Source organism: Lithobates pipiens, unplaced genomic scaffold, assembly GCF_037356315.1.
Source record: "Lithobates pipiens isolate NorthernLeopardFrog02 unplaced genomic scaffold, aLitPip1_a1.2 Scaffold_19, whole genome shotgun sequence".
Classification (NCBI taxonomy): Eukaryota; Metazoa; Chordata; class Amphibia; order Anura; family Ranidae; genus Lithobates; species Lithobates pipiens.
In genome coordinates this window covers 170,431,280-170,457,946 of record NW_027507764.1, presented here as the reverse complement: position 1 = coordinate 170,457,946, position 26,667 = coordinate 170,431,280, and the positions used below count along the sequence as shown (strand labels likewise).

Here is a 26,667-nt window from a genome sequence, read left to right as displayed (position 1 = left end):
TGTTTGGCAATTTGGAATGTTGCACTAAATTTCCTACATTCTTTTGCTAAGCGAAAAGGGTGTATACAATTTATTTTATAATATAAGTTTATTGGCACACTAACAGAGCATTAGGCCCCTAGTTAAAGATAACAGAGTTGGCCATAGATAGTTATGGGTAGCCTGCCATGACATTGACTTTAACCTTTCCTATGTCCTTTTCAGGGCAGCAAATTCCCATTTCCTTGTATGGCACTTGATTTGGTTTACTTCCAGATTTTTTTTAAATACCAGATTTTAGGTAAAATCTGTCTTTCAATCATGCACAGACTGGATTATGAACACTGAGTTTATTGGCAATTTCTGCCAATGTTTTTGAGGGTATTTTGACTACTTAAAGCAGAGTTACAGATGTTTCTGTGTTTATTAAAAGTCAGCAGCTACACTTTTTGTAGCTGCTGACTTAATAAACGCACACTTGCCTGACCCATGATCCAGCGATGTGGCCTCCAGAAGCCTTGGTCCTCTCCCCAGCATCACTAGTGTGGGCACCTGGCTGTGACAGCTTGTGGCTTCACAGCTGGGTGCGCATGCGTGAGTCGTGCTGCACATGCTGAATGGCCGGGCAAACTTCTGGGACCTGTGATGTGTCCCAGAAGATTGCAGGGAGGGGGAGAGGAGAACTTCTGCTCTAGGTGGCGAGAGCAGAATTGGGAGCTGCGTACCTGTCAAAACTAGGTACCCGCTATGACTTTACTTTTTCAAATCCTGTATTGGTCAAAAACTCTTAAGTGATCTGACTCCTGCCTTTGCTGCTCCCTGGCTTATTGCACTCATGGAGCACATGCAGTAGTAAAGACTTCAGTTGTGACGGTTTGCTGGAAACCTTTTTGTGTAATTTCTTGTATGCGTCTCATATCAGTACATAGCTGAAGCTCACTTTGGCTGGACTGCAGATCCTTTGTGCAAGAAGTGTTTAATCTTCCTGGCCTTTGAGAGAAATGCCTCTTTGAGTTGGTTCATGTTATTATTAAGGATGCTATTGGTGGGCTAGAACACCCATATTCCTCAGCAGAAGGAACAGACTGCAAAGTCTTCTCCCCCTTTGCCTGTTCAGAAACCTCCTTTTCCATTTCACCACTCCCTCAGCCTCCACATTGAGAACCCTCAAGCTTGGCTCCCATTCCACCCTCAAGGTTTGACACTGTCTACCATATCCTTAGATGCTTGGACAATTTTGCATCTGGGACACATTCCTTTTCAGATTTCACTCCCTGCCCAAACCTTGGTTTCTCACTTCCATCCTTGCTGTATCACCACACAGATCTCCATTGAGCCATCGAAAATCGTATCTAAGAATTTTCGTATGAATTTCGCACCATTAGTGGGCTGCAGCAACAGCCGATTATCGTGCGGAAATCAAATTTGAGGAATCGGACATGTTGGAAATTTTTTGAAAAACTATTTTGTAATCAATGATAGGAGAATCGTGTGAGAAATGTAATAAGAAAAGAATTTACAGAGAGAAAAGAAGATTCCCGGCCATGAAAATTATTTTCTGTAGCAACAGGAGGTGAAATTGAAGGCTTGGTCGGCCGAATTTCAAAAATCAATGGTGGCATCATCGGATCACAGAAAAAAAAAAAACGTTCTTATTTTGAAAAGAAAATTTCTTCGAAATTCGACCATGTATGGCCTGCCTAAATTGCTTCGGTAGACATGTCAAGCACGTTTACTTTCACATCCACATCTTTCCAGTGAATTAGCTATTCCTATGCATTGGGAAAGAAATGTGCAAAGCTAAAGTGAGTTAAAAAAAAAAATATATAATATAATATAATTATCTGTATAAAACAACCCATTGAGATATACCCTGATAGGTCATAAAAACAACACAATATAAAAACCAAAACATTTAGGCTCCATGCACACTGAAGCTGATAAACTGCGGTTTATTGGAGTTTGGGCGTTTTTTGTAAAAGCCCATAAACTCCACTCTATGTTAGCCTATGTGTCCATGCACACATGGACGTTTTTCAGCTTTAATGAGCAGTGGAGTTTATGGGCTTTTTTCTGAACGCCAGAAATTCGCGTTCAAAGTGCCGTTTTTCAGCAGCAAAAAACGACAAACGCTCATTAACGCTCATTAACGCTCGTTCATTAGTGTTCGGCATTCTATTTTTCAATGCATTGTGGGATTTTTGGAGTGTCCTCTGTATTTTTATAAAAAATGCCCATTAACGCTAACGCTGTAAAACGCTCATTAACGCTCATTAACGCTAGTATAAAACGCTGTTAAAAGCAGGTTTTTCAACCAGCGTTTTCTGCCAGCAATCTGGCGTCCAGAAATGGCTTTTTTGAGCTTCAGTGTGCATGGAGCCTTAGCACTTAAAATAGAAAACACCTCGTGGAGAGAAGTGTTACTATAACACAAAAAATATAAATGTAATAGAGGGCGTAGCCAAGCTACCCCAAATAAAGGCAAGTGCACTTAGTATAACTACACAAGTGTATAAAAGTCTTTGTGACTCATGACATGAAGTTCAATTAATGGATGTACCAAGTGGCCTGGGACTATACCAAGACCCTACATAAGAAAAGACAATAGTCTCTATAATCCTAGATGATCACTTCACGGTAGAGTGTAGTCAGGATATGTTGCAATGCCACACGTCAAAATACCCCAGAGGTGAAGACAGCAACTGGATGTCACCCTTTATACAGATACCACGTTATAAACAGGAAATGTAATGGATACGCTTACCCGAAGGTGTGGACCCACACACCTTGGTGGTGAGTCATTCAGACATCAAATTGCGATAGACAGCAATTCCTCCATCCAGGTGATGTAAACCTCAGCTATGCCAATACACCATCCAATCTCGGGGTATCCTATCCGGGACGTTTTTTCGGCTCCAAGGTGGTAAAAGGACAAGCACACCCCAAATAGGTGCGTAAAAAATGCACAGAAAAAGAGGGAAAAAAACAAAAAGCCTCTTCATAGAGCAGATTAATCCGATAGGAAATGTTTTATTAAAACAAATTTTAAAAAAACAAGATACATGTATGTACAAACCCTCAATGAAGAAGGGTACAAAAATACAGATATCAATAAAAAAAAAAGCGTAGAAAGTCTGCAGGCTATGTACCCGACATGTTTCCCAATAAACTTTCTTCAACTGGGGCATAACCTGCTGTGAAATCCCATGCTCATGTATACTGCTCTATCATCACCTCAAAATTAACATCAGCTGCTGTTCAAAGACTGGGGCGGCAAAACTAATACAAAAAAGTTACTCCTACGCACCTTTGCTGACACTGACAGGGATAAGCCAATCAATGAAAGGGCAGTATCGCATCTAGCTTCTATCCCTCCCAAAAAAGTTACTCCTACACACCTTTGCTGACACTGACAGGGATAAGCCAATCAATGAAGGGGCAGTATCACATGTAGCTTCTGTCCCTCCTATTCAAGACCAATCTACCGACCAATCAAGGGGGGATGGACATGGACCCAATCAAAACGGGCATAAGGGGGAGGGGCGGAGCGAACCCCCAGTCAAAACCGCCCACCACTCTACTATCACAGGGGAACATCATAGAGGCAGACATCATAACAATAATATCTGCATCTAATCTACATGGCAGAACACGTCTCTCCTCCTCACATAGGGGAGAATCGGCGGTCAGCATGAGGATGTCTACGTCTGAGTGCCACAGCGTTGCCCTATACAGGCATCAGACACTCAGACACCGTGACACCTACGAACGTCACTGCGTCACGCATCGCCTTACGAAAGGCGATGCGCTCCAAGCCTCCCTGTGAATCATTCTCTACCAATGGAGTGACTGACTCGCTCCTGGGAAGCTAGACAACAAGGGGGAAAGAAAAAAAATAAATGAAATATATATATATATATATATATAAAAACCATAGCATAATACTCCATGGTTTCGAATATCTAACAATAGTACTCAACCTCCCCTCTAGTGGACAAAGAAGGAAAAGGACCTGTCTTGGAACATACCAGCCAGTGCATATACAAAAAAGAAAGGAAACAACCTGAAAAAAAAAAAAATTATTTTTTCCTCATTAATAAATAGTATTCACCACTCCTATATCAGCAGATAGGGAATATATAACCTAAATAATTTCATATATATAATTGCTGTAAATTATAATAACCCAAGATCAAAAAAAATTATTTCAAAGTATATCCAACAAGCTATGAAATAGCCCCCAATACCTAATATCCCCTACTTCTATGATTTATTAATAAAGTCGTTTATGTCCAAATCAAGATTCAACCCAAACGGAAAATAAAATTTTAACTGATAAATCCAAAAAGTTTCCAATTGGGAAACACCCCTTACTTTAGATCCACCCCTCCAATGTGGAGAAAACGCATCAATAACTTGAAATTTAGTCCCAAAAGGATTTTTATTATGACAGTGTAAATAATGTTTAGGGACACTGTGATTGGTCAATCCTAATCGTATGTTAGTAATATGTTCATTTACTCGCACTGAGAATGTTCTAATCGTGCGTCCCACGTATGCCACTTGCAAGGACAGGTAATGAGATAAACTACAAAACGTGCCGAGCAAGTGGCAAAACATTTCATGTGGTATATCGTAGAGGTGACAGAGGACTGAAAAGAGTTGATCCTACTGCCACATAAAGCATTATGTATGCACACGTTACACCACCTGCATGGAAAAAATCCCTTTGTCTCCCTAAAAAAATGACTTTTTCACCGGGGGACCAATCACATTTGGGGCAATCATATTTCTCAAAGAAGGTGCCCCTCTATAGATAACGCCTGCTTTATCTGGAAGGACAGGCCCTAAGTGAGGGTCATTCTTCAATACGTCCCAATGACGTTTGAAGATAGCCTTAATCTGCTTGGATTGTACCGAGAATTGAGTAATCAAAGACTATTTCAATTTAGTGTCCGCTCTGTGTGTGGTACGTACACTAGTGAGGGTGGACCTATCTAAAGGTAGCGACTCGACAGATCTCATCATGAATAACATCAGGGGGGTAGCCTTTATCTATAAACCGTGATTTCAAGACATCGGCTTGCAGAAAAAAATCCGAAGTGCTGTACAATTTCTCCTAATACGTAGCAACTGGCTGCGCGGTACCGATTTCAGCAATGGAGCATGGTGGCAACTATCCATAGGGATATATCCGTTGCGATCCGTCGGCTAGAAATGTGTCTTAATGACCAACCGGCGGTTCACAACAGATGCATCCAAATCGAGAAAGTGTATTTGGGTTGTACTCACATCGTAAGTCAAAGTAACACCCATGTCATTATCATTGAGAGTGACCATAAATTCATGTAATGACTCTTCGTCCCCCTTCCACAGGAGAAGGATGTTGTCTATATATCGTGCCCACAGCGCTAATTCGGGACGTTGTAAAGCATAGACTACATCCTCCTCCCATACGGCCATAAAGAGGTTAGCGAGGCTGGGGGCAAATTTAGCCCACATCGCCACGCCCCTCTTTTGTAAGAAAAACTGTTCATCATACCAAAAATAATGACTCTGTGTAGCAAACCAAAGTAGCTCCATAATATACAACTGTTGCTTAACCGAACCGGAACTTGCAGTTTGCAAAAAACGTTCAACAGCTGCAAGGCCCAACTTATGGGGTAGGCAAGTATATAGGGAGGTAATGTCAGCGGTAACAAGCAGGTAGTCATGTTGATGGTCCATACTTTCCAAGCGTCGTATGGTGTCGCCCATATCCCTCAGATAAGAGGGAACAGAGCGCACCAGTGTTTGTAAATGAAAATCAACATAACTACCTATCCTTGATGTAACAGAACCTCTGGGGTATTTTGACATGTGGCATTGCAATAGATCCTGACTACTCTCTACCGTGAAGTGATCATCTAGGATTATAGAGACTATTGTCTTTTCTTATGTAGAGTCTTGGTATAGTCCCAGGCCACTTGGTACATCCATTATTTGAACTTTTTTTGTTTTTTCATGTCATGAGTCACAAAGACGTTTTCACACTTGTGTAGTTATACTAAGTGCACTTCCCTTTATTTGGTGTAGCTTGGCTACGCTATCTATTACATTTATATTTTTTGTGTGTTTATAGTAACACTTCTCTCCACGAGGTGTTTTCTATTTTAAACGCTAAATTTTTTGGTGTTTTAAGTTTTATGCAATTGTATTATTGTTAATGTTGGCTGCTTGTATTGTGTTTTGAATTTCTGGTAGCGCAGTTATATTTTATTTTGGGTATAAAACATATACGCCAAAAATATATCTTGCACTAATAGTGAATCTACAGTGGGTTAAAACTCTTGTGATATAAATTGAATTGACCACATAAGGAAAGGAAGAAAGTGAAAAAATAATCCAATTGAATCCACTTGGATGTAATAACGGGTAATCACATGGAGTCCATAGAGAGGAGGGTAAGACCCAATGTCTTCAACAGAAATCCCACAAAGATCATATGTATAGAGGCGACAGCCACCACCAACTTTGAAAAGGTTTATCGGAATGTGGACTCAATAAGGGGTATACCCAATGAGTCAGCAAGGCTGGAGGGGTATAAACACCAATGAATGGAGCTTGCACACCACTTGATCCTGGACACAATAGGGGATGATCCCTCTGTCCCTGGCACCGCTCAAGGTAAATGTGGTTGGTCAGGACTGGTAGCTTCAAAGATGGAGTGTCTTCCCCAAACACTCAAACTGTATGATCAAAAACTAGACAAATGGTCCACATAGTGTAAAACCATTTTTGTAAACAAATTTATTCAAAAAGCAGGAACACTCACATTTCTTTGAATACAATGCGCTTAAAGGAATATTTTAATATCAAAGTAAAGCAATGGCATCAGCAGGGCTCGTCCTGACATGTTTTGCTTAAAGAGACATCATCTGCTGTGGGATCCTGCCACTATAAGTTTGTGGCCTTGCCCTTCGGATATTTGTGTGCACCTCCGGTATTTATCATGGTGCTGGCTCCAGTAATGGCCCTTCTGTGCTCCTGTAATTTTATTTTTATAGTACCAGATTATCTTTCAGTTCTGTACACAGAGCATACAAACACACTGGTTCACTATAAATTAACCCTTATCACACAAATTAGAAACATACTAAAAGAAGTACAAAATCTACTATGCAAGTGGTAAGATGCACAATGGCTTTTTTTTTTTTTATACAGAAATGGTTTTATGTAGTCAGATGTTGGATCTAAATGACCTTTTATTGTATTTCATTTAGATTACCAACTGCTTCCTCAGCACTGTGTCTTAAAATATGCTGAGCAAAACTATTTTCATCTAAAATATCATTTTGTTTAGGATGCGTCTCCAAGAGTTCCTGGTGGGTCTCCTAGGACACCCAGCAGATCAGGATCATCTAATGTTACCAGTGTGTCGCCTGTCCCTGCTGGCACAAAGAAAATTGATCCCAACATGAAAGGTATCTCATCAGCTAACTGGTGCTTGAAATATTTGAGAAGTAAAATATAATCTGCTTTTAACAATTATTATTATACAGGATTTATATAGCGCCAACAGTTTATGCAGTGATTTACTGTTGTTTTATTTTCTCATTGCAGCTGGAACAACAAGTGAAGGAGTCCTTGCTAATTTCTTTAACAGCTTACTAAGCAAGAAAACTGGGTCCCCTGGGCCTGGGGGTACAGGCAGCCCTACAGTAAATTCTGGAGGCAACAGCCTGCCAACATCTGCCAAAAAAACAGGTACTTTTCTATAGGTAGAAGTTTAATCATTGCAAATGCCAAGGAAATTAAAACAACTTGGAATATGCAAAATCCTTGTTCTAAAATTGGCCAAGGTGATAGTCTTCTCAAATCCTTATTGGTTTCTGTCTTGCCATTAAAGTATATTTGTTACCATTGTAAACTACAGTTGCATATTATTAGCCTGATAGTATTCAAATTGCTGTATATCTTTATAGGAGTTTGGTGTGTGATAGCAGTCGGAAGCCTCTGCAGAGGCAAGCCTCTTATTTTTTTTAGACTATCTGCAAGTTGGGTTGAAAGTGAAGTTGGAGATGAGAGAAATGTTGACGTTTTAGACAAAAGGAGGGTTAAATGGAAGCAACTTGAGACACAGGTGCCTGCCAAAAAGGAATAATAGGTCAATAGAACAATGAGGCTTTTTTATTTATAAAGGTAAAGATTGGAATGAGGGGACTTTTAAGGTGCCTGAAACAATGAAAAACTATATCGTGTATTGTAAAATTAGCAAATTGTATTTAATCTGTTTAAAAAGATGTAACGATCTTGGCTTAAAATTGCATAATTAGATCAAGGCAATAATGATTGAAACCTAACTACTGTACAGAAGCATAATTTCCACCTATCCTTGGCTAATTTAATATACCTTTTTTATTTTATTTATTTTTTACTTTGAGTTAATAGCCATTGCATTAATTCAGGTGCATAAATCCCCCTTCTTAAGGCTGAGTACAGGAAATGAAACAAGATGGCACAGCTATCTATCAGTAAATATGCAATGCAACCATCCAAGAAAATCCCCCCCAAAAATTGTTAACGAAGACTGGAGCGACTGAACTTTTTTGGTAGTAGGAAAATAATATAAAATTTTATTGAATAAAAAAAAAAAAAAAATGGGAGACAAGCTAAAACATCCACGGATTAACTGTAGCAGAAGAATTCTAATAAACTAAGGCTTTGTTCACACATGCAGTGGTAAAAACAGGTAGTTGATCCATGTTTTTAAAGCCCCCTGACCACCAAGTTGCAAGTCATCATTACCAGCGGCCATGTTATTGCGCATTGCTACAGTTGTGGCATAGTAAAATCTATTGACATGTGGCATGAGCACCCCAAAACGTGACCCATTCAAGTGAATGAGACTGTACCACAACCCTGTGTAATGGTTAAAGGTTCACTTCAAGGAACATATTATTTGTTCCACCTGTTTTTAGGGTGGAACATGTAACATGTACCCGCTCCTGCAGCGGCTAGGCGATCCGAGCCCTCTGCGTGACAGCGGTACGGGGAGAAGTCCCCCTGTATCAGCTGTCACTTTTTGAAAAGAGCGCCCACAAAGTCGCATCATTCATTCACAGAGTTGAGAATTAATTAACTACAAGAACCGACATCCTTTGGGGGATGTCGGCTTGTAGTTCTCAATCAACTGCTTTGGCTCTGTTGAACGCTGTGGCGGTTCATTGTTTCTGTCTGTCAGTGTGAAACTGCAGACAGCTAACACTAACAGTCTCTGAAGGAGTCCTGCATGGCTTTCTAGGCTCCTTAAAAAAAAAAATTTGATTATTTTTTTTTTTTTTTAAGGTGAACTTATCCTTTAAAACAGGCAGTAAAATATTGTGTCCTCCTTTCAAATGCCTCTGAAACTACAAATTGCTTTTTTTAGAGGGTTGGTCAATGCTACAGGTTACTGCCAATCGGCCAAAAGCAAGTTGTTTTCATCTGCATTGTGCTTGCATTTTATGTCTGTTTGAGAAGGTTCAGAGATTCAGTGACAGTTGCAGTTGACCTTCTTGTAACCTGCTGCAAGCTGCTTTTTCATTCCCATTGACTTGTATGGGGAGGTTAGCAGTTCCCACGTAAACAAAACTCTGAGACAGGTCCAGGATGCAAATGAAAATCCTCAAACAAGTCTGTCATACTATCAGAGCATACTATAAACCTGTACCAGACTGGTATTTTTCCTTTTATCCATTTGTATTTCTGTCCATCCAGTTCATGGAATTTACACAGTACTGCCGCACAGCTAGGATAATGATTTTTTTTCTTAGCTTAAACTCCCTGGTAGCCATTGAAAACTTTTTTTAAAAAATCCATCATGGGTGAAAACATTCCTTTGATAAATAAATAATATAGTACAATGTTTATTGATTAATATTGTCTCAGTGATATGTCTTATTACCATGTTATCCATTTTTTTTTTTTTTTTTTTTAAAGGCCAAAAGCCAGTGTTAACAGACGTCCAAGCTGAACTGGATAGAATCTCTCGTAAACCTGATCTTGTCTCCCCCACATCACCTACATCCCCTACAGAAAATGAAGCATCTTGAAGGCTGGAGTTTCATCTTTGGAGTTGTGTAAAACAGCCTCTGCCTTTTCCTTCCTCAGTGATTGTGGAACAGCGGAGACAGAAACACTTTTTTTTTTTTCTTTTTTTTTTTTCTTGGAAGTAAAGACACAATGTTTTGATATGTTTATCCCAATTTACAAAAAAATACCTGCGGGATAATGAATATTACTGGACTGCTGTTTTTTATTTTTTATTTTTTTTTTTTCTTTGTTTTTTTTTTTGATGGCACAGATCTACATTTTTTTTTTTTTTTTTTTTTTTTTTTTTTCCATATGTAATTATTGTTTTTTTGTTTAAGCCACTGTTTGATAAAGAATTCAGTTACTTTGAATCATCTAAAGAGAAAAATATAGATGAGTAAAAATTGCAATCCCGTAGGCTACTGTTGGGCTCACTGTTTCAAATGCAAGCAGGACCTTTTTGAAAGCGGTAACGTTTTTTTGTGTCGCACAAATAGAAGGGAAGAAGTTGAGTATATTTCCACCATGAGTCAAACAGGGGTAGGTGAAAGTAGTGCATGAATTACACTCCTGTCTTGATCCAGAGTGCCAGCCTGTGCATCTGTCTCTGTTGGGTGCTGATTCTGTAGTTAGTCTGTCATCAGGGCTGATGATGATTCTGGGTAGATGTCCCAGAAATTAAATGGATCAGGACTGTTCTGGCGGTGCACCTTGGACTCACTAATGAGTGTAACACGATCTACTCACCATCTTTATTGGGGAGCTCTACTTTTACTTGTTTTCGACAGGTAATTGATCTTGCAAAGAAAACTGGCATTACTGAATATTGCTGCTGTGCTCACCAATACAATGACCTATAGTATGGGGAGTTTTTAATACCAGATTATTGCAAGCACTGAAACGATCACGTTGTATAATTTAAAACAAAGGCAGAGATTAGAGTCGGTGTGTTGTGTTAAACTAATGTCTTCAGATAAGTTTGTCTGACATGTACAGATCTGCACTAGCCGCTGTTTTCACTGGTTTACAATGATGGTTCAAACAGTCCTGTCTTCTATAATCAAGTTAATAAAGTTGTATTTATTCTCTGCATAGAATAAACTATCTTTTTATTTATGTTAATATATTTTAGTAGTCCATTTAGCTAGTATAACTAATGACAGTTTTGGCTACATATTCCAGAGAGGGGAATATATTTGTGTAGTTAACTTGAAATTGAGCACCATGCTTTTACCGAGATTTGGCAATTAGTAAATTTAATCAAGAAATAAAATGAATCTCTCCCATGGGGCTTTTACGCAGCCGAACATCAACAGTATATGTATAAAAAATATTTTTATTGTACAAATATGTAAAAATATTAAATAAAATCAAGGTGTCATTAACATTCTGGTTACACTTCCACAAACGCCCAACGTTTCGGGCATCCAACAATACATATACAGCATTCTTAGAATGTGTTGTGCCGTAATTTCCCTGTATGTTTGGGAAATTGCAGCACAACATATTCGGTTTCAATATTTTTATTGAAAGTTTTTCCAAACAGGACACAAATGATCTCCAGAATAGGTCCACAGCGCAGGTGGAACATATCAAAATATTAAGAACAGGTATAAAATGGGATCCAAATATACCACCAATTATTTCTGACACAAAGCGTTGCCATATAAATTTTAAATTCAACATAAAGAGAAAAGTTTCTATAAAGCCTACTGTAATCTTACTCCAAAAACCCCCCTAGGGGAAATATTGGAACCAATTTTTTGCCAATACCTAGCAGCATGCCATTATGGGCCGTGAGTATACGTATTGCACTACAAAAGGTGTAAGCAGCACAACTAAATGAAAAATTAACTGCAAGTTCATGAAAACAAGGGGGGGGGGGGGGTGGAGAGAGAGAATGAAAAGGAAGAAAATACAAAGTAAAGAACAATAAGGGCCCTTTCACACGGATGTGTAGGTGCTCCGTCGATCCCCGCTGAGCAGGCAGATGACAGGTCCGTCTCCGCACACTTTGCAGGGACGGACCTGTCACCGCTCTCCTCTATGGGGGAATTGGATTAAGACGGACCGTAGAGTCCATTTTCATCCGATCCGCCAGATGGATGGAAAAACAGGAACGGTCCGCTCATGTGAAGGGCCTAAGAAGCACAACATATTCTAAGAATGTTGTATATGTATTGTTGGATGCCTGAAATTTAGGGGTACACTGTTTCTGGCTGTTCAAAAAAACTTCCATAATGTTAATGACCCCTTGATTTTATTCAATGTTTTTACATATTTGTAATTTTTTATTAATTTGAAATCCAATGGGAGACATTCCACTTTTTTGTATTTGGTCAAGGGACATGGCAGCCTCTGACTTTACCCATTCCTCTACAAAATTTCAGATACTTTTTTTTTTTTTTTTTTTTTTTTTTTTTTTTTACACAGGTCCATAGATCTATTGTTAAAACGCTTTGGCCATTAAGAGAAAGCAGCATTTTCTTGATAAAAGCTGATCCACCATAAACACATTCACTTTTCCTTTGCTCCTCTGCTGCTTGCTGCTCTGTTTAAGGAATATGCAAGCTCAGCATAAGTTCTAGTCGGAGGTTACACATAAACAATGTTGTGACAGTGTGCCAATCGCCAAGAACCAGTACTGTCACATGTTCTTCCATACTCGAAAGTGGCAGGTATTTTCTTATGTCCCATTGTCTTGGGAGGATGGAAAAGTGAATATATATATACTGCTGGTGGACTAGGCTTTAAAGCAAACTGGTCTTGTATGAACTGGTTCACCTGTATCTCTTCCTGAGAGGGCCAAAGCTGAGCGCCTGCAAATTCCTGAAGTGTCATTAAGTCTACTTTAATACATGCAAACACAAGCTATGGATGTGCTGTACAAGCTACAGCTTTGCAGATTCTAAATGCGAAGAACTTTCTAAAGTGTAAACACTAAAGCTCTTTGCATTTTGGCCCATTTCAGCTTTGTGGGTTTCCTACAGAATACATAGGGAAGAAAAGTTACAGGTAGGCAGATGCCAAATTTATATTTATTGAACAAGAAAAAGAACATCCCGTCTATCACTACCTTTTTTATTCTGGTCTTTTATATTAGGGTAATTTACAGAAAATGTATTTAATATTTTACCAAAAATCAAATTGCTCAATGACAATGGGGATTCAGTGTGCGATGTCTCATAACAACATTTACTTGCTGCTTTCCTTCAAGTTTTGAGTTCAAAGCCAAGTATATATGCTAGCCCTAATTTTAATCTGCCATAAAAGCATTAAGGCTGCTTTTGCTTTACCTCCTGAAACTACTAGTTACCTGACTTTATTTGTTGTCTCTTCGGGCCCACTCACACCATTGCATTTTATGTGTGCTGCTATGCAGGATCAAAGTGCTCCAAAAGTGCATGAAAACTATACAGCGCCTCAAATCGGTGTGTTTTTAAAAAATACTGCTTCAACTTTTGTGTGTTTTTTTTCATTAAGCCATGTAGTGGAATATAGTCCAATGGAATCGCGCTGAAAATGCAATATGCATTTTAATTAGCGTTTTTTTTTTTTTTTTTCAAGTTACATGTTATTTCCCGTATGCCTGCAGGAAGAAAACAACATGCAAAATGCGTCTTGCATTCCATTACACACTAAATAATAACAAACTTTTATTTTACATAGCGGCTTTTGAAGGTAGCCTTTCAAATTGCTTTACAAAGAAAACACATGATAACATAAAGGAAAAAAAGGGCCAATTACGTGAAGGCTTGTCTTAAACCTTTTTAGATTTGATTTGAATGAGTCTAGAGAAGATGACTCTCAGGTGTTCTTTGGAAGTGAATTATGAATTCCAGAGTTTTGGGGCATAGCAGGAGAAAGCGCTGTCTCCCATCGAGTGTAGGTGAGAAAAGGGGACACGGAAGACCAGAATTTCAGGAGCGGAGGTTATGAGGGGGGCGAGGGGGAGTAAGTTGAAAAAAGGTCAGACAGATGAGGTGCCAGGTCATGAAGAGCTTTATAGGTGAGGAAGAGGATCTTGGTCTATGCGAAACCTGACGATTAGCCAGTGCAAGGACTCCAGGATAGGGGCAATATGTTCACTTGTATCCATTTAATAGTGGACCAGTGAGTAGAGCATTGCAGTAGTCAAGTTGTCAGAACACAAATGTATGGATCAGCTTTTTAACTATAGTGTATGATAGCATAGGATGCAGCGGAGTAATGTTTTTCAATTGAAAAAAATACGTTCTGACAACATTTTGTACATGTGAATCAAAGGTTAAACGAGCTTCAAATATAACCCCTAGATTTTTCAATTTAGACTGAAGCTCAAGTACCGTGCCATCTATAGACAAGCTATTAGGACTGGCCTTACATAATTTACTAAAAGCACTTCGGGGGAATTAACAAGTGTTCCTGTGCCAATATAATGGTGCAGGATACTGACATGAGTGGCATGTTCCCCATTAACAAAGCAGATAGACCTGTGTGGGCAAAAAAATCCTGAGCATGCAACTCCAGTTGAACTGCGCTCTGTGCTTTGTCTGTCACAGACACAGCATGGAACACAAAGCAGATTGCTTCTAATTAACAACAGGTTTGAACCCCTTTTGTTAGGAGAAAGATCTGCTTCACTTTCTCAACCTGCGGGGGTGACGGACATAAAGCCTGCGCCACTCTTTAATTCTCCCTCATGATGCACTTTGAGGAAACTGCTTGTGTATTTTTTAAGGCGATGATGTGAGCGGGCCCTTTTTGCTTTAATTTTTAAGATGCTGACCAGCGCTCATACAGGTAAAGAGATCTGACTTTATGAATCTGGAAACTTCTTTTGATTTAGTGACTTAGAGTCCATTTACATTTTTGCACTGCATTGAGGCAGTAAATAGGGCTGCCAATGAACCAAAATGTGCAGAATATCTGACGTGTCGCAAAATATGTAATGCGTTGCAGTGTGTTGCCTTCATGCATTATTAGGGTGTCCTCCAAAATAAATGGCAACGCATGTAAAGTGCATCATGGTAAGAAGCTTGTTACACAACGCAGAAGTGTAAATGGGCCCTCAAAGTATTTAAAATCCGAGCGAGCCAAGAAACTAACATTTCTGAAGGTGGTCACGAGTGGCAACCCTTTTATTTCAATCGAGATGTGGGACCTGTAAAAGATTATAGGAAGTGTTAAGCTGGCCATAGATTGTTTGTTTGAATTTCCTCCTGAACCAGCCAAGATTTGAACCATGTATGTGCAAGCTGAATGTACCAAAGTTGATCGAGCAGCTTGGGTACAACCAGCCTGTCAGATTTTACATGTGATTATTTCTAGCGGTTGTTATATCTCCCGGCAGGGATGGCTCTGCGGGAGGGATTCCCCCATTAACACCAACTGTTGATGGGAGAATCTAGCAATTTTTCTTTCCTGCTCCCCATGGTTGCAGGAAAGAAAATCACACCATCTATGGCTGGCCCTAAATTTAGGACAACAGTACCAGTTGTGGGCCATAAAACTCTTAACCCAGGAGGAATATAAACTATGCTTTTTATATCTCTGTTTATGGTAGACTAAACATAAATTAAGCATAGTTTATGGAAGTTATTGCATAGAGAAAGCTATATGCTGTTTATTTCTCATCTGGCTATTAACAGGCTTCACAAGGAGGGACAGCACAGATGACACAGGGGTAGATTTACTAAAACTGGTGAACTCAGAATCTGGAGCAGCTGTGCATAGCCAATCAGTTTCTAATGTCAGCTTTATTAAATTAAGCTTTGGCTATAAAACCTGGAAGCTGATTGGTTTCTAGGCAAATTTGCACCAGATTTTGCACTTTCCAGTTTTAGTAAATAAAACCCACAGTCTTTACATGCACACCTAATTTAAATGTGTGGCTTTCTCTTTTTTATTTAATATTGACAGCGCATCATATCTACCGCTTGTAAAACAATTTTGTAATTCTCTGAATTTGTAATGTTATTGCAAGTCACTGAGCAGCTTCAAAGCTTACCCATCAGTCAGTATTTAATAAGCCTTATATACAGAACCATGATTTAAAACGCTTTTTATTTGCAGTTCATATAGGCTTGACTTCCCATAATATATTTGTATATTTATTTAGTAGTGGGTGTTTGGTGAGCGAAATGCATGTTAAATGATAACATTTTGAACTGATAAGGTTAATGGTTTTTCTTTTCTCACAGATTTTACATGTAAATATCCCATAACTCATATTTTGAGTGCCAACTTTCACTTCTTCTAAGGAATCTTGATTTTGGTTTTCCAAATCTTGACTTGACATGCAATGATCCTTGTATAAGAAAAGTGTACAAATAAGCTGGTTTATTCCCAAACTGTACTTCAGCAAAAAAATATATCCATGAAAACGTCTGTTGTGTGCCTTGTTTATTTATAACAAGCTCAAGTCTGAAGAAAACACCATATGTCCTCAAGCGTTTTAAGAATATTTTACAATATAAAACGTATTTAATGTTGTCTTTTAACCATTTCCCACTGACTGTGCACGTATTTGCAGCAGGTGGCCCCTAAAGTGATTGTAAACCCTTACATACGCCTAGTGAAGTGACTAACCCCTGGTGATGCACAGAGATGAAACAAATCATCTTACGGAAGTTGTACATGTTTATCTGCAGCCCTATCTTCTCCAGATCTGTTCAAAGCACAGATCAAAGGCTATTGCTCGGTAGAAGGAAGGGGTTGGTAATCAGATGTTATGCACTGCACACCTCAAGCGCAGAGCTTCAGTGTAATCAGAGTTCAGTAGAGGCAAAGGGACACACCCCCTCCACACTGAATCATAGGCAAACATACACAGCTAAAGCTCTCAGCCACCTGCTGTGTGCTGGAGGGGCAGTATTCTATAGTATTTCCCTTTTGCTCCTCCTGTGGCAGCTACATAACTGTTTTATTAGGCTCTGGTATGAATTTTTTGTTTCTTTTTAACCACCTCAGCCCTGGAATGTTTCTCCCACCTTCCTGACAAGGCCATTTTTTGCTATTTAGCACGATGCTACTTTAACTAACTGGTACTGTGCATCTGGAAAGTATTCACAGCGCTTCACTTTTTCCACATTTTGTTATGTTAGTCTTTAAAATCTTTGCAAATAAAAAAAAAAAAAAAAAAAAATAATCCATGTACATAAGTATTCCCAGCCTTTACCATGACGCTCAAAATTGAGCTCAGGTGCCTCCCGTTTCCACTGATCAACCTTGAGATTTTTCTACAGCTTGATTGGAGTCCACCTGTGGTAAATTCAGTTGATTGGACATGATTTGGAAAGGCACACACCTGTTAAAGTGGTTCTGCACCTTTAAAAAAAATATTAAAAGCCAGCAGCTACAAATATTGTAGCTGCTGACTTTTAATAAATTGACACTTACCTGTCCCAGGGTCCAGCGATGTCGGCGGCAGATGACGAGCAATCGCTCGTCTCTCTGCTGCCCCCGCCGCCATCCTCTGTCAGGGAATCAGGAAGTGAAGCGTTGCTGCTTCACTGCCCGGTTCCCTACTGCGCATGCGTGAGTCGCTCTGCGCGTCTCTGCTGGTCCCCGCTGTGTCCTGGGATATGTGTGTTTCCCAGAACACAACGGGGGGGTGGGGCATCTGCAGCGGTCTTGTCCCGGAAGTGGGTGCAGTTATCCAGGTAACTGCACCCCCCCCCCCCCTCTGAAAGGTGCCGATTGTGAGACCGGAGGGGGGGAGGGATCAGATGAGCGGAACTTCCACTTCAGGGTGGAGGACCGCTTTAAGGTCCCACATTTGACAGTGCATGTCAGAGCTCAAACTAATGCTGTCCATACGCTATACAAAAAAAATTGGCTGAAATTCAGTCATTTAGACAGTTTGTTTTTCGGCCAGTTAATGGGCACAAAATCGATAATCGCTGGGATGTTTTTGAGTGGAAAAACGAAGGATAAGTTTGGAAATTTTCTGCTGAACGATAAATTGAAAGGTTAATGTGTTTCCCGTCTGAACTATCTGCACTAGATATATGTAAAAAAAATAAAAAATCAACAAAAGATGCATTAATTTATGTCCACTGAACGATTTATCGGTCGTTACATGATGGCGCTATCGTTTGTGTTCATGGCTGAATGTTCGTTTTTGGAATATGGGTTCAGCTGATTTTTCGTATAGTGTATAGCCAGCATAAGCCATGAAGTCCAAGGAATTGTCTGTAGACATCTGAGACAGAATAGTGGTGAGGCACAGATCTGGGGAAGGGTAGAGAAAAATTTCTACAGCATTGAAGGTACCAATGAGCACAGTGGCCTCCATCATCCATAAATGGCAGTTTGGAACCACCAGGACTCTTCCTAGAGTGGGCCGCCCGGATAGACTGAGGAATCTGGGGAGAAGGGTCGTAGTCAGGGAAGAGACCAAGAAACAGACAGTCACTCTGACAGAGCTCCAGTGTTTCTCTATGGAGAGAGGAGAACCTTCCAGAAGAACAACCATCTCTGCAGCACTCTACCAATCAGGCCTGTATAGTAGAGTGGCCAGACGGAATCCATTCCTCAGTAAAAGGCACGTGACAGACCACCTGGAGTTTGCCAAAAGGCACCTAAAGTACTCTCAGACCATGAGAAACAAATTTCTCTGGTCTGATGAAACCAAGATTGAACTATTTGAGTTGAAGGGCAAGCATCGTGTCTGGAGGAAACCCGGCAATGCTCATCACTTGGCATCGTGCTGTGGGTATGTTTTTCAGTGGCAGAAACTGGGAGACTAGTCAGGATTGAGGGGAAAAAATGAATGCAGCAATGTAGAGACATCCTTGATGAAAACCTACTACAGAGGGCTTTGGACTTGAGACTGGGGTGAGGTTCATCTTCCAACAGGACAATGACCCTAAGCACACAGCCAAGATAACAATGGGGGGTATTTCTAGAATTTTGAGGAAAATTCTGAATTTAAAGCGGAGTTCCACCCAAAAATGGAACTTCCGCTTTTCGGAATCCCCCCCCCCCCCCCCCCCAGTGTCACATTTGGCACCTTTCAGGGAGGAGCAGATACCTGTATAATCCAGGTATTTGCTCCCACTTCCGGGCATAGATAGCTGCAGTATCCACGGATATCTATGCTATAGCCAGTGCCTCCGCCGCCCCTCCGCCTTTCTTTTGGTGGTATTTAATCACAGCTGGGGTTTTTAATTTTTGCTCTATAAAACAAAAAAAGATAAAAATTATTTTTTTAATTTCAAAATTTTCCAATAGTTTGTTATAAAATTTTGCAAACAGGTAATTTTTCTGCTTCATTGATATGCGCTGATGAGGCGGCACTGGTGGGCGCTGATAGGCTGCACTGATGGGCACTAATAGGCACAGTTAAGGCGGCACTGATGGGCCCGGTTGGGCACTGATAGGTGGCACTGATAGATGGCACTGATGTGCAGCAGCACTATCCAGGCACTGATTGTGGGTAATGATAGGTGGCACTGTGGGCACTGACAGGTGGCTCTGGTGGGCACTGACAGTTGGCGCTAATGGGCACTGGTAGGGTGCACAGGTGGGCACTGAAGAGCGGGGGCACATCGCATTGAGCGGGACTGATGTCCCGCTCACTGCCGCCGATGAACGGCTTTTTTTTTTTTCTCTCACTGTCAGCCGATTACCGGCTGTGTTGACATCACGTGATCAGCTGTCATTGGCTGACAGCTGATCACGTTGTAAGGGGTCGGGATCGACCTCTTACTCTGATCTGTGATCCAGCGAGTCTCATAGACCCCTCGTGCATGGAACAACGTCAATAGACTTCGTCCTGGCAATGCAGGTCCACGCTGTAGCCGTCATTCGGCCATAGCGCGGATCCCTAGTGGTTAATCCATTTTGGAATAAGGCTGTAACATAACAGTGAGTCCATAACAAGTAACATAACAAAATGTGGAAAAGGTCAAGCACTGTGAATACTTTCTGGATGCACTGTAATTACGCGTTCATGCAATGCTGTACCCAAACAAAATTTGTCTTTTTTTCACACAAATAGAGCTTTCTTTTGGTGGGATTTGATCACAATTGGGTTTTTTATTATGCAAATGCAAAAGAAAAAAATGAATATTGAAAAAAAAAAAGTTTTACTTTCTGATATAAAACACCCAATAAAAAAATAAATATAAAATCAATGTTCTTTAAAATATTTATACATTTAGTCCAAAATGTATGTTGCTACATGTCTTTGGTAAAAAAAAAAAAAAAAAAAAGTAAGTGTACAGTGATTGGGTTGTGTTAAAGCTGTTATAGCGTCTACAAACTATGGAGCAAATATACTTGAATTTTTATTTCTTTTTATACTGACTAATGATAAGTGACGTATAGTGGGACTGTGATGGCGCAGCAGGAAATTTGACATTAACTGACACTGAGACTGCAGTCACACATGGGTATTTTGAATCATGGGAAAATGACAAATCGCACAGTGCAAATCTCAAATACAATTCATCTTAAAAATGCAGTGCAGTTGTGACGCAATGGTCACGTGATAAATTGTGCTGCGATCACGCGAAGCTTGTCGCCGAAAAAAAATCAGTAGCTTCTTTTGGGTGACAAGCTTTGTGTGATACAGTTTGCCACGATTGCAGCATGATTTATCAACTACTGTACACTGTCACTGTACTAATGACGCTGGCTGGGAAGGGGTTAACATCTAGGGTGATCAAAGGGTTAACTGTGTACCTAACAGTGTGTAATGTGTGCAATATGTGCTCTGTGCTGTCATAAGACACAGCCGATCATCAGGTCCCACCTACGAATCATTGGCTAGGACCTGCTGATAGACCCCCTCTGTGAACCATCAAGGCGGGGGGAGTGCGGGTACAAGTGCCCTAAACTTGGAAATAGGCAGCAATGTACCAGTGTGTCCCTTTGCCTGTATGGGCCATCCATCCACAGTACATTGCAGGCGGGCAGTCCGCAAGCGGGTTAAACTGCCCTGGCACCTTTACATTCTCATGTCAGCCGGGAATGAGGAACCGGACAGCTAAATAAGCAGGGCCCAGGGATGAGTCACTGACTGTTCGGATGCCAGGGGGAGGGGGGTGCTGGCTCCCAGCCAACCAGCATCTCTGAGCTGTAACTGTTGCATTTCTGGTCTTAAATGTGTTAAATACTGCAAAATAAAAAAAAAATGTAAGGTATGCAGGATGTAACTGGCATTTTTGTTGAATTGCCTGTTTCTGAGATAAATACTCCATGCATTATTTTAAACACATAAATTCATGCAGTATTTATTTCCTAGGGCACTTGGGGCGTAGGCGGTAAAGCGGCACTTTTTGGCCACTAGCAGGGCTCTTTTAATCCCCAAAAATGGGCAGGGGCGCTTTAGGAGCGGTGTATACACCACTCCTAAAGCACTGCAAAGATGCTGCTTGCAGGACTTTTTTTTTTAACGTTTCGCAAGCGCACCTCTCCAGTGTGAGAGCACTCAGGCTTTCACACTGAAGTGCCAGGAGGGGGGCTTTGCAGGTGGTATTTTTAGCGATATAGCGCCTGTAAAGCACCTCAGTATGAAAGTGGCCTTAGTGAATGGAGCTCTGTGAGTCTTTCTCTTTGTGAATAAGCTTTTGGGCTGAAGCATATTGGTATTTTCTCAACCTACGTTTAGGAGCCCTACCTCCATCGTGCTAGAATGATAAATAGCACGCTAGCCTGTAATATGAACTTCGCACAATCGTTGATAATTCTGTACTTGCCAAATATGCTGCAGTAATCTCCTTCAACTGAGTCTGGTTGCAGCCATTTTAACTGTGGGCAGCTGAAGCTGCTGCCTGTTCACGTCCTGGCTTTACGCAGACAGAGGCACACCACCAGCTCTGCAGCTCTCATTGGCCCTCTGACTCATCCCCCCTCTCTTCCTGGCAAACGCTTACATGAGTGACAGAGAGAGAGCTGTGCATGAAGTCATAAGCTTAGGCTAATGATCCGACAAGAAACTACTGGCTTAAAAAAAATGTTTTACTATCCAAAGTTAAAACAACAAGGGCAGAAGCTTAAATCACTTCAGCCCCGGAAGAATTTACTTTCCTGACCAGAGCACTTTTTGCGATTCGGCACTGCATCGCTTTAACTGACAATTGCGCGGTCGTGCGATGTGGCTCCCAAACAAAATTGGTCCTTAAAGCACTCAAAGTCCTTTTTGCGCTATAAATAAAAAAAGAGCGACAATTTTGAAAAAAAAAAAAACATAATTTTTTTACATTTTTCTATAATAAATATCCCCCAAAAATATATAAAAAAAAATTTTCCTCAGTTTAGGCTGATACGTGGTGTTCTACATATTTGTGGCAAAAAAAAAAAAAAAAACGCAATAAGCGTTTACTGATTGGTTTGCGCAAAAGTTATAGCGTTTTCAAAATAGGGGATTGTTTTATGGCATTTTTATTAATTTTTTTAATACATTTTTTTTTTTTTTACTAGTAATGGCGGCGGTCAGCGATTTTTATCGTGACTATGACATTATAGCGGACACATCGGACATTTTTTACACATTTTTGGGACCAGTGTCATTCATACAGCAATCAGTGCTATACAAATGCACTGATTCCTGTGTAAATGACACTGGCAGTGAAGGGGTTAACCACTAGAGGGCAGTGTATGGGTTAAGTGTGCCCTGAGGAGTGTTTCTAACTGGGGAGGCGTGGCTACGTGTGACACGTCACCAATCTCTGCTCCCGATCACAGGGAGCAGAGATCAGTGACACTGTCACTAGGCAGAACCTGGAGATTCTTGTTTACAATAGCATCTCCCCGTTCTTCCTCTCTGTGAGGCAATCGCAGGTATCCCCACGGCAATAGAGTCTGTAGAACCTGCGACCTGACTCACGGAGCTTGCTGTGGGCGCACCTGTTGGCCGCCTCTTAAAGGGCCACGTACAGGTACGTTACTTTGTATGAGCCCTTCTGCGTGAGGCGATCAGCAAGCGGTTAATAGATGGAAAGTTGAAAAAAATTACTGAAGGTCCACTTTAATAATTCTGTGATGGCTGCAAATTGTTCACCAGGTTTTGTCCCATACACTGCAGCCTTCCTTGGTAAGTAAGTTCATCGGGCCTGAACAATTTTTAATTTTTATTTTTTTTTAATAGCCTTGGCTAGATCCCTTCGCACTTCACGTATCAGATATGTAATCCAGCACAGAGAAGCCACTTTGTTGCCGTATATGTAAGTGAGCCAGTTGGCAAGCGGTTAATGTATAAAATAATAAAAAAGTAAGCGTGCATTAAAACAAAATGTATAAATGTGAAAAAGGCATGAATTTGAACTTATTGCAAGCTTACTTTGAGGGCTGCTTCACACCATGAATCACACAGGAAGGCGCTGTACATTACTGTGTGATTCACATGCGATCCAGGTATAATGCGATTGCAGCTCATTCACTTGAATGGGCTGGAATTTGCACTGAACCACAACAAAAGTAGTGCATGCAATGCACTGTATGTGGGATATCATTAAGTTACACAAAATTAAACCTGTGGAGAGGGGAGCCACAACCAAAGAAAAGGAAGGGAAAATCCCAAATCCACAGACAAAATAGGGACTTTAAATGTGCCAACCAGAATGAGGTGGAAACAAAAAATCAAATATATAAGTCAAAACTTATTATATCACATTAAAACACAGTGCCATCTAAAACCACAAAATAGAAAATGGGTAGTAGATTTAGGTAGACAATAGTCGAAGATGCAAGTGTGTAAAATCAACATGTTTCGCTATATTAGCTTCCTCAGGATTCATGCTTGGAGATGGCAACTGAAAAGATTAAGGAAAACTTGACGCTACTAGGAAAACATATACAAAAAACGGTAAAACCTATTACATAATAATACGTGCTTGTTCATAATCATTGAGTTAACATGGGAGCTAACTTTGCCCCAAGCTATGCCAATCTCACCATGGGTCTGTGGGAGAATTGCTACATCTGGCATAACAGTCTCTTTTCCTCACACTTGACATTTTATGGCCGATATATTGATGATATAATTCAGGATGGTCCTAAATCTCTAATCACACAATTCGTAGCCCACTGTAATACCAATGACATGGGTTTATCATTCACTTCAGTCTGTGACGATAAATCTTTAGCTTTCCTTGACCTGACAGTCATGATTAAAGGATCATACATTCCCAAAATTACACCAAACCAACCGCAGGTAACTCTTAATAATAAAAACACCTCATCCATACAACCAATTTTCACACTAAATTTAGAAATATGGAACGCATATTCCAAAAGCATTCTACAAGAGGACCCACACCTTAAAGCCACAATCTCAGCCCGACCCCTCATTTTTTAAGCCGCGTACACACGGGCGGACTGTATGGCCTACTTAGTCCGTCATACAATCCGACGGACAGTCCGTCATACTTTCGAATGAACGGACTTGACCACACACGGATGCACAAACAGTCCGTCGAAAGCTTGCGCGATGACGTGTACAGCACGTATGACGGGACTAGAAATAGGAAGTCCAATACACAGCAATGCACCCTTCCGCCGTGTAAATCCTTTCTGAGCATGCGCCATTCTTAGTCCGTCGAACTAGCCTACTGACGAGCGGATTGTCCGCTGAAACCAAAGTATGGCGGACAGAATTTCGAAAAATACTTAGTACGCCAGACTGCATGCTGAAAAAGTCCGCTGAAGCCCACACACAAGCGGACTGTCCGCTGAAATGTGTTTCGACGGACTAAGTAGGCCATACAGTCCGCCCGTGTGTACGCGGCATTACAGACAAGCCAGGAACCTAAAAACCAAAATCGCACCCAGCAGATTAAAGCCAACTTCTTCATTCACCAGTACCCCCTTGAGGTTTTTCAACATTCGAGGCAGGTATCAATGTTGTAAGTCTCAGTGGCTGACTTGCTCACATGTCACCCATAGGCAAAAATAATTCCAGTCCAAGGGCCAAAAATATCCCATATCCGACTTTTATACTTACTCATCAGAGTTTGTGGTGTATTGCCTATCCTGTCCATGTGGACTACAATATGTAGGCCACACAATCCGTAGACTCCGTAAAAGTTTTGGGGTCAGACCAACATTTTCTCATTCACCACAGACACTCCTGTTGACCTGAAAGTTTGGGTAATCGAAGCAATAGCAAAAAAATAAATAAGATTGCGCTATGGACAAATTGTACCTATTCACTACACGGGTCAAGAAAAAATTGTAAAATCAAGTGAAATCAAGTGAAATTCAATTATATGAAATGAATGAAAATAATAATGGTGAGATGAACTCCAAAGGTTGAAGCTGCCTGTGCTTGAAACCTGCCCCTAAATATAGGAGTAGGCCAGAAATATGAAGTGTAAATTGAGCTTTGGCGCTAAAACCTTTTTTAACGTGCACTGTGAGTGCCAAAATTATATATATGTGTGTGGTGATTTATTATCTCTGCTGATGATCTAAATAATTCATGTGAACTAATGTGGAAATCTCCTAAAATCCACTATATAAGTGATATCTACCAAAATACGTGTGGGTATATCTAAGTAGATATATTAAAATAAAAATAAAAATAAAATGGAAAAAATAAATGTGTCTGTTGACTTGCAACTCAGAAATGCACATGTGTTGCAAGAAAATAGTGAATAAATCGCATGAAAATAAATAATTAAAAATAATACATATGTGCTTGGTAAAGAAATCATATGCAAACCATAAACCTATATCTATAAATTATGCTCTATGTTCAGAATCCCAAAAGTGACAGTCCAAAGCGTTTGTAAAAGTACCAAGAAAAAATAACAAAAAAACAAAAAACTTTCAATGTCCAACAGAAATTTTTTCAAAGTCGCATCATTCAGTTGCTGAAAAACGCATGGAATTTTTTCAAGTGAGGGCGTCGCTCTGACGAAAACGCGTAGGGCGTGGCCTAGGACGTGCACCTCATATTGGTATACAAGCAGCAACGCCAGCGCAGTCATTATTAAGGCGATCTGTTTTTACTGGATATTGTGAGTAACCTGACTTTTAAACAAATAAATCGTTCAAAAACAGTATTGCACTATGGTTGTACTTCTGTTTCCTCCTATGTGTATTTGCTAAATGGACTATTTGTGGAAGGAAAAGTGCAAAGCATTCCCCCAGCATAGCAGAAGCAGAGCCCAAGGAAAGCTGCACAGTGGCTCATACTGTGACTGCTCGGTTAACCCATTGAGGGTTTTTGGTCTGGTGAGCGCATATATATATATATTTTTTTTCCTGACACAGAGTGGCGCACCGGAGAGGAATGACTTTAACCCTTCTGCACTAGTCACCTTGCTCTATCCCCCTCACTTGAAAAAATTCCATGCGTTTTTCAGCAACTGAATGATGCGACTTTGAAAAAATTTCTGTTGGACATTGAAAGTTTTTTGTTTTTTTGTTATTTTTTCTTGGTACTTTTACAAACGCTTTGGACTGTCACTTTTGGGATTCTGAACATAGAGCATAATTTATAGATATAGGTTTATGGTTTGCATATGATTTCTTTACCAACTCCTGATTAGTCCTGGCTACAACAGACTATAAATACGTCTTCCAAAATGGCCAGTCATAGCCTGATGAAGGAGCATGCATGCTCCGAACACACACTCCTCCCTGCTCTCTCTCCAACTGGAAGTGATGCTGTCTGTGGGCTGTCCTGAGTGTCTGGAAGTG

At 40.4% G+C, this 26,667-nt stretch overlaps 1 protein-coding gene across 1 annotated transcript in view; it reads left to right on the top strand.

Annotated features, from left to right (window-relative positions):
* Positions 1–10,297, top strand: part of DYNC1LI1 (dynein cytoplasmic 1 light intermediate chain 1) — a 71,288-nt gene extending 60,991 nt beyond the window's left edge. Inside the window, exons 11-13 of the mRNA XM_077491466.1 lie at positions 7,322–7,442; positions 7,582–7,725; positions 9,940–10,297. Of these exons, the coding sequence (XP_077347592.1) occupies positions 7,322–7,442; positions 7,582–7,725; positions 9,940–10,052 (378 nt within the window). The 3' untranslated portion in view covers positions 10,053–10,297. The remainder of the gene's footprint in view (positions 1–7,321; positions 7,443–7,581; positions 7,726–9,939) is intronic.
* The last annotated feature ends 16,370 nt before the right edge of the window (positions 10,298–26,667 follow it).